Raw genomic sequence first — 12,795 nt, forward strand, 5'->3', positions numbered from 1 at the left:
AATATGTATTATATGTAATATATTCTACTTTTTTATTTGTGTGTTAGTTATTTGGTATAACAACACTAAAAAATGTGGAATCTTCATCAAAATGTTCAAAATTTATATATCACCATGTTATTTTTGTATCATTTAATCTAGACACGGAGTGAAGCTGCCATGACAGTCCTCAGTGGGCATGTGGTTGTCTGCATTTTTGGAGACATGACATCGGCACTGATTGGAGTTCGGAATTTGGTGATGCCACTGAGAGCCAGCAATTTTCATTACCATGAGTTGAAACATATAGTCTTTGTTGGGTCCCTTGATTACCTTAAAAGAGAATGGGAAACACTACACAACTTCCCAAAGGTTTCCATCTTGCCTGTAAGTTAGTGGGCAGAAGTCATTCCTTCCAATCCGTATTAACAACAATGATGTTTGTTAAAACTAAACTTTTTGGAAAGACTATTATAAACAACAGGCAGTCTTTCCAGACAGATCATTTGTTCTTAATGCAATGCTTTTTCTAGAGAGTTATTTCATGAAAATTTAAATAGTAAAAATTATATATAGCTTTAAGATATCTTCAACCAATGGAATAATAAAAACTTTCTTAAACAATTATAAACATGGGCTTTTACCATGTACCTACTCTATGCTAGCATTGTTACTTACACCCTTAGTGCATGAAGTACACTTTTGCACTAGAGAGTCCTGTACCTAACACCTTCTTCATCAGGCAAAAAGTACAAGTCTAATTTTGGATGTTATGCCTATAGAGGCTCAATCTTTACCCGCTGAAAGTTTTAAAATAGAAAGCTTGCAAGTGCATGGCAGTGCCTAAACTACATTCCTTCCTCACCTCAAAAGGTGCTTAATTTAAGTACTAATTGACACAAAACTGCATTTCTTGGTGTTTTTTTGCACAGTTTGCATGCAGGGCAATGGTTATGCTCTGCTTTTATCACTCATATTTACTCTTTCTATGCCCAAAGTACCTAGCACTTTCTGGCTTCTGTCTCTAAATGACATGCAAGCTTTGAAGTGTTTCAGTGCTACCTGTGAATACATAGCTGCTGAACACAGGCAACGCTATATTCAGACCAAGACAGTTCTTAGGCAAAGAGCTGTGCCTTAGGGTGCCCATTTTGTTCCACTTTTCACCTTACCCTATACTTAGTAAATAAGCCCTAAAATGCTTTACATTTCATATTTTAGGACCATGCCAAGACTAACCCTGTACAGCAATAACCCCCAGTATTTCGCATACATCCATTATAAGGAACACTTTACACTACAATGCTTTCATAAATCTAGATCTCACATTTTCCTTGCTTTAGTGCCCCAAAGAAATGTATGGTCAAACCAAAGGATTCAGAAAAAAGCTTGTCTTGCTAAATTATCCTCACTTAACACACACTGCCTTTTGCTTCAAAAAGTTCTCAGGTAATACCATTCTGTTGTGTTTTTTCATTACTGTTTCTAATAAATTCAGTAGTAGTAGACTGTGTACTATCATCTGCCCTTTTTTCCCTTAACCACCCTCTTATGATTTTCTTTAGGGCACACCATTAAGTCGAGCAGATCTGAGAGCTGTCAACATTAACCTGTGTGACATGTGCGTTATTCTGTCAGCCAATCAGAATAATATTGATGATACATCACTGCAGGACAAAGAATGCATTTTGGCATCTCTCAACATCAAATCCATGCAGTTTGATGACAGCATAGGGCTCTTGCAAGCTAACTCTCAAGGTAAGCCAAGCCCTCTCTCACCCCTATATACACCCTTGTGGGTACTGAGCTCGTTCAAGTGATAGCCCTCATTCAGCTAGTCAGAGTTCATCTATCTGCTTGTGACATTGCTTAACTTGCTGATGTCTTTGATGGGTCTCTTGGCACCTATTAATAACATAAAAGATGCACATGGTAAGGGTTTATCAACCTCATATATTTTAAAACCACACCAATAGAACCAATGTAACACTTCAGAGTTTAAAAAATAGCCACTGAAAGCAAATAGTGTTAAGCTGCATTGGTCATATTGTGAAATGTGTTTACTATGGTGTTACTATATTTTTACTGCACTTTGAGGCGTGCAAAAAAATGTATGTAGAAAAGTGATTTGAAACATATTTTCAAGGTAAGAAAAAAAGCCAAACAGAGATGCCAGACTGATTTGGAAATAGTGATGCTGATTTACTAGCGTAGGTGCTAAATTGCTCCATTGTCAGTGGCGTAACTACAGCAAACACAGACCCTATGGCTGCAGGGGCGCTTCAAGGTCTGCTTCCATGAAAACTTCAGAAAAAAAATATTTTACTGGGGGGGAAGGGGGCCGGGAAAAAAGTGCTGCTATCCTTTAGTTACACCACTGATTATTGTATTGATCCATAGCATCAAATCAGAGGGTTGTTTTTATCTTTTCTAACTTTTATGAAATTCTTTAATGCATTGGTTTTAGTTAATCAACTCACATTTTCAAATAAAATGTATAACTTTTGCTGTGTCACTATCTCTCAAGAGATATCGTAAGAAACATAAGAAGTGAAACAGGTTTCTTATCTCAATCTTTAATTTATTTCTTACACGGTAAGATTTGCTTGTTTCATTCATTTATAGTGCTTCTCACATATACAACCTATATTAAAATAATTTTTTCCAATGCATTTTTTATATTTAAAACTAAGACATTAGACATGAAACCATACTTCTGCTTTCCCAGGATTCCTTCAGCCTCCAGAATTTTGCTTTTATAAGCTTGAACCTTTCTTTACTGCTGACCTTGCAAGTTTATGTCAGTACTCATCCCCCCCCAGCAGCTGTTTGATTGCTACTATTACTGTCAGCAATGGTCAAAATGCAGTAAAAGTTATTGGGTACTGACACCCCAGACATCCCCTTAGTGTAAAAGCAGGTTGCCTGAAGACTGGCATAGTTTTCAGCATCTTACAGGTCAAAATTAGCTCAGAAATAATATGCATCTTTGAATATGCACCAATGGGCCACCTTGGGCAGATGTAGAACAACACCCACCAGAGAATAGGAGGAAAAGCTCTGTCCTATAACACAGAGAGATAAGAATTAAATACTGTAGCTAAGGCAGTAGCTGCTTGAAAGACCTACAAAAGACAGCATCATGCATGGTGAACTAATGTGGCTTTCCACACACCATTATTTATTTGTTTGAAAATAAAATGTTCTATGGTCAAATGAATTATTTGCAAGGTGTACAATATAAAATAGTATTAAAAACTACCTAAAATCATGGCAGTATCTCTTTAACAGAAGAGTAAATACACAGGTTTTTGCAGTCCAACTGCTTCATCATCTTAATTTTTGTGATTGATATGTTTTTGTGATTCTATGTTTATAAGTTGAAGCTACATTTTGATCATTTTGTTAAGTCTCTAATTTAGTCTATGTATTATCGGGATATATGTTTTATATGATGTATAAAGTGAACAGAAAGGTGATTGTTATTTTTATGCTACCACATACCAAAATTATTATTTGGTATTTGGTAAAACTATAGTTTTTTGCTTTAATGGCAACAATTGTGTTTTTTCATGCTATACATTAGAAGGTAAATTTATTATTTGATCATCCCATACTTTTTTGCTTTAATTGGCAGTAATAACTTACTGAATAAGGCAGCCTGCATGTTTTTTCTGTAGACCCTCTGTAAGTCATTTGTACACAAAAGATGTGTACATGGAATGCTTCTTAAAATTAAAAAAAAAAAAATCGTAGTGTCTAATTCCAACAATTACTTATATTTATCAATGTCTGCATTTTCAGTAGATTTTTGTTGTTCTACAGTTTTTTAAGCAAATGCTAAAACTACTTGCCTTTGGAAAGTAGAAAAATTTGTTACAGCCTTAGAAGCCTTTTATGAAAGTTAATTATACAACAGCAAATGCAAGCATCGCATTACTGTTATGAAATATTAAATCAGTATCTTTCATTCTCCCAGGCACCCTAGAGACACATACAACATATTTAAAGCTCTTTTTAGCAGTTTTCTTAACCAGTTTATAGTGGTCTTTGTCCTTCCTGTATCTTCACAGCTTGGTCAACACAGCCATTTTCCATGGCACAAAAGAACTATTCTGAGGAAGAAAGGGTTACAAGAACAACATATTCATGCTTGCTTTCATAAACTGAAAACCTCTTTTTATTGTTCACTTGGGATTGCAAGCTGAGAAGCATCTTAACCGTGATAGGTCACATTTTAACCATATTAAGCTTGATTGTCTGTGTTCCTGGTGTAGAGGTATTAATTCCCCAAGCTTTATCCTGAAACGTTTTATTAAATATTTAAGTCTGGGCTTACGTGCCTCCAGATATTAAAACATATTTTACTCACACACAAACGCACACGTACAAACAGGACCCTAGGTGTAAATATTGCATGGGACCATCTTGTCTTTTGTACTGTCTTGGCACTTTTATGAATGCATAATTTCCAACTTCACATTTTATTGGAAACTGCCTGGTATCCCATTTAAGGATAAGGTATTGGTTGTTACCGAGTCAAGGATGTTGCAGACAAACTGTTTTAATGATGTGCTGCTTCAATTATACAAAAGATGGTAGTTTGGAACAGTACTATTGTATTTGCTGAACTTTTGTCTCAAACACATTAATGAAACTGTGTGGGTAAAGTAAAGCAATTGTTTGCTTTAAGGCCAAAGAATGCAAATGTGTCTGCTATACACTATATTTATATGATTATTCATTTTATTTGCTTACTGTATTCATTGCTCATTTTAATGATCTAGTATTTTCTGCAAAACAGAACAATGTAATGCCCAGCAAACAGCCTTACAGTGATAGGGATAGTATTTCAGGGTTCTCAGCAGTTGTATTGGTAAAGTTATTGATGTGTTTAAATGTTGTAAGCAAAAAGTACCTGTTATATATATAGTCATGCTGCTAAATAGGTGGTATAACAGTTTCTGAAGAGCAAGGTGACACTGGCCTTTAAGATTAGTAATTGATTTCTGTATTGAAAAACACATTGAGTAAAGTAATCCAATTAAGTGGTTAGACGACTTTAAAAGTGGTCCTGTTTAAAGAAATGGGAAAAGCAAGCAGAGTTAGAGAAGTAGCGTTAGAGCAGACTGGTGACACCTAGATACTATGGGCCCGATTCACTAAAGTCCGAAATAAGGAGTGCTATTTATAGCATGCGTTAAAAATCTTATCACTTCTTATTTTTCGCTCGATTCACTAAAAGGACACTTGTCATAATTAAGAAGTGATGTTCTTGGTGTTATTTATCTTGCGACGACATATTTTCAAGCAATATATTACGCAGCGCACAACATATTACGCAGCACGTTGCTTGAAAATATGTCGTTGCAAGATAAATAACGCCAAGAACATCGCTTCTTAATTATGACAAGTGTCCTTTTAGTGAATCGAGCGAATAAGAAGTGATAAGATTTTTAACGCATGCTATAAATAGCACTCCTTATTTCGGACTTTAGTGAATCGGACCCTATATGTTTTGAAATTTGGCAGATCTTTTTAAAAAGATAAGTCAAGTAAATAATTAAGTAAATAACAATGCAACATGAAGTTTGAAAATATTTGCTTGTACTGCACATAATGCATGCAGTAACTGATGAAGAATGATTTCTCACTATTTTGAAAAGAGTGTATCTAAGTGATTTTAATGCCATTATGTTAATATCAGTATATTGAATACATCCAGTGCTAGATTAACAGACAGAACTGTACTTCCAGCTTCCATTGTGAAAATATGCTCTTTGTACATATAGGACAAGAGGCAGACCTCATGTTGCTTCCTCCAGGTGTACCTCTTGTGTGTTTGGAGAGGCCTGTAGTGATAGGATCACTAGCACAGAGAGCACATTTGCTCTCTGCCTGTGTTAAAAGAGCACATTTTTTTATCCACTGATAAAGTGATGTGTGAGGCAGAAGTGGCAATTTATAGGGCCGTAGAGCATTTATGCATTTAGGCACAGGATGGTTGGCCAATTTTGTAAATTAACCCAATAGGTTGCTGTGTATGTAAAGTGTGGGCGTGCTAAATTGTGAAAAAATATGCGCATTCTGCTTCCCAGCTGATTGTTGCAGTGTGAAAACATATGGGTTGAAATGTATTGCTTTTATTAAACTGCTCAAATGATTAAATTTAAATTGTTCCAAGTTATGTTTTCATTTAATTACAAGTCTGTTTAGAAGAATAATTGGGTGTCAATATGGCATACAGTAGAAGTTTCTCTCTTGGGATAGTGGCTTTCATGGGGTCCTTCTAATTATTTGTACACTGTGTAAACAGAGCTGTAACCATGCTAACCCCTTCCACCCTATAATGAGGGCAATATGATGTGCACTAATTACTCTTTGTGCAATTTAACAGGAGTTTGCATTAACCGCCTTCCAGAGAGCAAACTGTCCACAGACACAGTCAGAGAGTGTATTAAGGATATTCTCATAAGGCCAGTGCTGTTATCATGTGGCTGTTCACTAACTTATCCACTCATTGGATCATGCACTCCTAAAATTGCTTCTGAAATAAAAATATGACAGCTGCTCATGTTTGATTTTATAATCTAGGCAAAACTAGTAAAACATTGTGAGACTGCCCCTTTAAGAATTGTTTTGCCAACCTTTTGGCTTACTTCAAAATGACAAAAATAAGGGCGTCCTGGGCACAATGCCAAGATGCCATAACTGTAAATCAGTAGAATATGAATATATTTTTATTCTGTTGCTGTTATATAGCAGGTAGTGTATCACACACTTTGCTCTGCCTTTAGCTACTAAAGTGATCCAATCTTTTTTGGCTAAGCAGCACTCTTTGTAAAACCTCTCTGCAGCAGTTATTACAGCAGTGTCGAGGGAGCCATTCCAGTCGCTCGTTTATAGGAGTTTAATAGATTAAAAGTCCAAATTGAGTCTAACAAAATCACCCTAATCAGGTTCTCATCTGCATAATTTTCACATAAACAGTAACAGGGAATTGCAAAAACTCATAGTTCTCACATGACACTTCTGTATTTAACCCTTTGTAGACTTAACTGTAGCATTATTCAGTTAATCATAATATAAAATGAAAGAAAGTTCAGTTGTTAGTTTTGCAAGTTGTGGGCAATCCATAAGATGTGTTAATTTCCACAAGAAATGATCAGGCTGAATTTTTAGTATTTTGATTACATCTGAAAGTAGCTAAAATCAAACATGAATATATTCAGCAATGTATCTTGCAATTCTAAATGGGATTTTGTTGTATGAATTGGGAAGAGGTTGTGACCTGGCTTGATACCAAGTAAAAGGTTTGTGAGACCTGTTTACAGCTGGATGGTTATCCAAGGTACGAATGGAGCAATAGGACTTAAGGTGGCCATACACGTAGCAATAACGATCTTTCCTGCGACCATTAGTTGCAGGAAAGATCGTTCATTTCCCCCATTGTTTCCATGGAGCTAGAAACAATAGGGATTCTACCTCCACCTGCCGATTCAGCCCTAAACGTAGATTTTGCTTGGGACCTTCAACAGACGACTAATATCTGCAGCCTTCGCCATAGCGATCGCCTCGTCTATCTGCAGTACACACAGGGAATATCGTATGAAACAAGGTTTCGGACGATAATATCGGTGCGTGTATGGCCAGGTTTAGACATGAGTAAAGGCAATTTAACTGTCTTGGGCTGTCAGATAGGACCACCATGTGGGCACTGGGTTGGTGTAAACTGGGTGGTAGACATTGAGTTAGACCTTTAACTGCACACTTCCCTCTAGGAGGCAGGGTGGCTTTTGAAGAACTGAAAGATAACAGTTTTTTTGCCATCCTGATTCCAGGAGGTAGGATGCTCAGGGAGTTAGTTTCCAAGCTATTTCATTTTACTTTTTCTTTAGGAGTCCACTCTTTTCACAACCTCAGCTGGGTGGAGATTTACATGGCATGTGTTGGCACTCCCTTGATTAAGGAATGACCCAAAGCATGCTGTAGTCTATGTTTGAGATTATGTGGAGAGAAAGAAAGAGACCTCTCTTTCTTTCTCTCCACATAATCTCAAACATTCACTGTCATGCTTTAGCACTGTCTGTAGTCGATTTACAGGGGGACAAAATGCTGTAGTTCTACCTCAGACCCTAGGTTATATACATGTGTTGTCATAATACCAAGGCAACTTTATCCTGGACACCACCACCTTTGGGCTCCACAAATAATATGCTTCAGGGCTACCTAAGGAGCCAGGTAATATGTGTGATAAGACACATCTCTTTAAGGGTAGACTATCTTGCTACTTAACCAGTCTCACATTATGAGCAGAACTACCTCCAGAAACAGCACCTTTGAAAGTTTGCATCTTCTCCAGACACGCTTTTTTCATGGCGGAGACCATCTAGCTACTTCCGCTTGTCCCACCAGACTCCAGTGCCGCATAGAATGATCTCACATTCACCACTCCTGCTTCCTGACATCCAGTGCAGTTACAACCACAGTGTGTTAGGATCTGGTCAGCTGCACATACTGGTTTCCTCTAGCGACTTCATTATGTTCTACCACACAGCAACCCTCTTGTTGGTTTCCCACAGAGCAGCAGTCCACCCCACAGCACAGCTCTATTCCTGTATTCCATTTCTCTTGTTCCTCTACAGTCTTTAAACCTATCATTGCCTTAGCCTGTGTCAATTTTACACTGGTCCTCTGGCTAGAGGAAGCATTTGCAACTCTAGATGATCACATTTTGATATGCACGGACATCTATCTATCCAAATATTTAGATGGAACCTCCTTTTTTCTAATTGGAATGGGTGCTCTTGTGTCTGCTGGAAGTCTGCTGGAAGGATCTACTGGTAAATAAAGCATTAGAAAGACTGTTATATGATCCCCTTATATATTTATACATAGTTATCAAATCACCCTTTAAGGGCCTCTTCTCCAGTGTGAACACACCCAACTTAACTAGTCTTTCCCAATTACTTTCCAATAAGTTTCCATACCTCTTACCAGCTTAACTGCCCTTCTCTGAACCCTTTCTAACTCCATTATATCTAGTTTGGGCACTGGAGACCAAAACTGAAGGGGCCTTACCACCACTCTTTAAAGTGGAAGAATAACACTCTCCTCCTGCGAATCTATTCCCCTTTTAATACAGCTCAAAACCCTCTTTACCCTTGATGCTGTCTGGCATTACTTGCTACAGCCAAGTTTATTATCTACAAGTGCAGTCCCATTAAGGGTATAAGCAGCTTGCATGTTTTTACATCCCAGGTGCATGACCTTACATTTATCCACATTAAATCTCATCTGCCACTTAGCCGCCCAGATTGCCAGTTTGTCAAGATCCTGCTGCAAGGATGGCACATCCTGGATAGAATTAATTGGTCTGCAGAGTTTTGTGTCATCTGCAAACACTGATACATTACTTATAATACCCTCCCCATAGTCATTAATGAACAAGTTAAATAAGTGGACCCAGTACAGAACCCTGAGGGACCCCACTGAGAACCTTACTCCAATAGAGAATGTACCATTAACAACCACCCTCTGTAAAAAAATGTTTCATAACCAATGTGGTCAGGTTAAAAAAAACAGGTGTACAAATATGCACTGTATTGGAAATGCCTCAATCATGGCACTCATCTCATTTACTGCTAAACAGTTTTAATTACTTTTTGGTTATTTTTAACATATTTCTGACATTGGCAGACTACACATGCATGTTGGTTAAAGGGGATGTAAAGGCAAAAATAAACTTGCATTTATCCATCTTTTTTTGCAGTAAGTGCACTTTTATTTTTGCCTTTACTTCCCCTTTAACCTGCCTGTCCTTAACCTGCCCATGTTGTAATCTAATCTTTAGATACAAAAAGGTTCTATTTAAGGGGAAGGCAAAAAGCCACATTTTGAGTAAACTGACAGTTCCTATGTTTTTCTATACTAACTGCAAGTGCTGCACATATTTTTAATAGGGGTAGTGTATCCTTCTGATTAGAGCATAGAAGAATAAATGCTTACATGACAAAGTAACTCATAAGTCTCTCAAGTCCTTTTTGTTCATATCTATTATGCCATTTGTGTATTTATCGAAAGAAAAAGCTATTGTGTTTCATTTTAGCACTGTACAAGAAATAAGCAGCTTTTAGTTGTTGTCCAAATATATAATTATGTAAATATGTCTATTTATTCTCAAATACACATGTACATACATATTCCTGGTTGTATGGGTTTTTTAATAAAAAGAGAGTTTGATTAAAAATTTACATTTATTAACAAAAGCTATTGACACACATCTACAGAAATACCAAACATGCAAAATACAAAACAACACTGAATCTAAATGCAATATATAACAGATATTTCCTAAGATAATTACAAGTGGATATATTACAAATATTTCCACTGCCTTCCTTATACTTATCCTTCCATTGAGTTCTGGCATCTCTGCTCTCACTGCAGGAACTCCAGGAACACACTAACTAAACCTTATCCCATTAATAGGTTAATAAACCTATATCATAGTTGATGTGTCAAATTCTGATGGACACCAAAGGCACTCTCTTGTTTGGGACAATAGGAGGTGTAAAAGGAAGCTTAAGGACAAAGGAACTGGATTTACAACTACTTGATAGGATGTGTTCAGGGCTTGTATTTCTTGTATTCTAATGCTATCTGGTATTTACATAGCATCCTCAAACACACAAGTCACAATGTATATATATGACACAAGCTCCTTAAGGTAACAGCCCCCCCCCCCCCCTTGTGGCCATGAGAGGTTGTACGATTGGCAATACATACTTTATATATTGCTTGTGTCTTAAAACATTTCTAAAGCACAGGTTATTTCACTTGCTGGTCTCTGGACCTTGTGTATATATACAATATTCAAGAATCTGAATTCCTGCCCTGGATACAACTTCTTCTGGATCTGCATCATAAACTGTGTTGAGAGTACATGTTGCTGAAATGGATATGTTGCATTCATCAAGGATTTTATTCAAGAGACAGAAAGTCTCTAAATTTCTTGAGGCCTTTATCCAAAGGAAATATACACAGTTCCGCTTAAACCCCCATGCATTACCAGGCGTAAGCTGGCCATACACGCATCTATATTATCCTACAAATCCTATTGTTTCTACCTCCATATCTGACGATTCAGCCCTGAAGGTCAATGGAGGGTGCCGAACAATCTTTCCTGCGACCAATGGTCACAAGAAAGATCGTAATTGGTACATGTATAGCCACCGTCACTTGGCACTCCTCCTATGTTGCTGTACTCATCAGTGGTTGCAAACATGGTTCCCTTGTAGTACGGCTGCAGAACATGGGGTCTATCCTGAAGTTTCAGGTAGATATATATCTGTCATGCTTATTTAAACACAAGTCTTTGAAACCAAACATCTTCATTTATATTCAAATTAGTTGTCTGTGTAAGTTCATGGGTGTACATTTTATCTTAGTTTACTTGATTTCTTTAACTAAGCAAACTTACTAGTAGTTTACTTAGCTTAGGAAAAACACCTTACACAAACCCTTGACAATTGACAATTTGTGCAAAAATACTTGTTTTAAAGATAAAAGAGTGTTTGCAAACCATTTTTCATAGTGAGCTCACTAATACTACATGGATTCTTTTTAAAGAACGCAAAATGTGTTTATAGAACACATTACCAATTTGCCATGAAGGAAGTCACCAGTGGTTTTATGAACCAAAGAGCGCTTACATATGGACATTTTAAAATGCATTCCTGTGTGATATTTAATGTGTTTCACTGCACTGGACTTTTACTAATGGGGCCACACTAAGGGCTGTGGCACACGGGGAGATTAGTCGCCCGCGACAAATCTCTCTTGTCGCGGGTAACTAATCTCCCCGAAATCCATATTTCGTGGATTTACATACTCGCCGGTGGGATGGTATTTCGGGGAGACTAGTCGCCTGCGACAAGGGAGATTTGTTGCGGGTGACTAGTCTCCCCGTCTGCCACAGCCCAAAACTGCCAAACAGAGATAAGGTGCAACATGTAGCACCTTAATAGTCCTTGAAGTGCCTGTGTTCTGGTAAGCCCAGTTCAGTACCAGTTGATGGTATTGTAACTGAAACTCTCTGGCCAAATACAATATAATAGCATAATTATAAAAGTTACATCATTATTTTTATTATTGCTATTTATTTGGAATGCTTTTCCATTGTACTGCACACTAAGGGGCCTATTCACTAAGGTACGAATCCGAATCCCGAAATCCGATCATTTCTGATGATCACAAATGTCACGAAAATTCTTTTCGTTTGAATCTGAAAATTTCATACTTACGTTCCAAAAGTTCCGAAATTTTCGTTTTGAAACGATCATTTGCGAATGGCTGGATGATCATATCATGTGTCCCCATGAATCCAACATTGTTTTATGTTTTTTTCTTTCTTACATTTCATAGCAATAAACTACACATCAAATGCAAAGCTTGTAAGATTTTACTTGAGCAAAGAATGCAAATCCTTGTGAGATGTACTTTCCGCTGTGTATTAGGGTTTGCAAATTTGCTCTCTTTCCATTTACAACACAAAATATTTTTTACAGCACAATCCAATAAGTTTTAAAATATTGGCTAATCTAGATCAATGCATGTCTCAATGACTCCACTTTGCAGAAGTCAAGCAAAGCATACTGAAAGGGAGTAGGCCTAAATTTATCTTCCCACCGCCACACTAGGGCATGTTGGGGGTTTCCTAACAATCAAGCTTTATTGATGGATGGGTTGGGACAAGGCCCTGCATTATACATGTGCCATTGCTTACTGGAGGCACTGACTTGTCACATTGCTAGA

General features: G+C 37.3%; 1 protein-coding gene across 23 annotated transcripts in view; it reads left to right on the top strand.

Moving 5' to 3' along the window:
• The window catches only part of kcnma1 (potassium calcium-activated channel subfamily M alpha 1), a 305,326-nt gene that overhangs the window by 261,445 nt on the left and 31,086 nt on the right, over positions 1 to 12,795 (top strand). For all 23 annotated transcript variants that reach the window (XM_031906033.1, XM_031906034.1, XM_031906039.1 and 20 more), the window contains 2 exons: positions 142 to 366; positions 1,545 to 1,737. In XM_031906033.1, the coding sequence (XP_031761893.1) occupies positions 142 to 366; positions 1,545 to 1,737 (418 nt within the window). The remainder of the gene's footprint in view (positions 1 to 141; positions 367 to 1,544; positions 1,738 to 12,795) is intronic.

Source organism: Xenopus tropicalis, chromosome 7, assembly GCF_000004195.4.
Source record: "Xenopus tropicalis strain Nigerian chromosome 7, UCB_Xtro_10.0, whole genome shotgun sequence".
NCBI lineage: Eukaryota > Metazoa > Chordata > Amphibia > Anura > Pipidae > Xenopus > Xenopus tropicalis.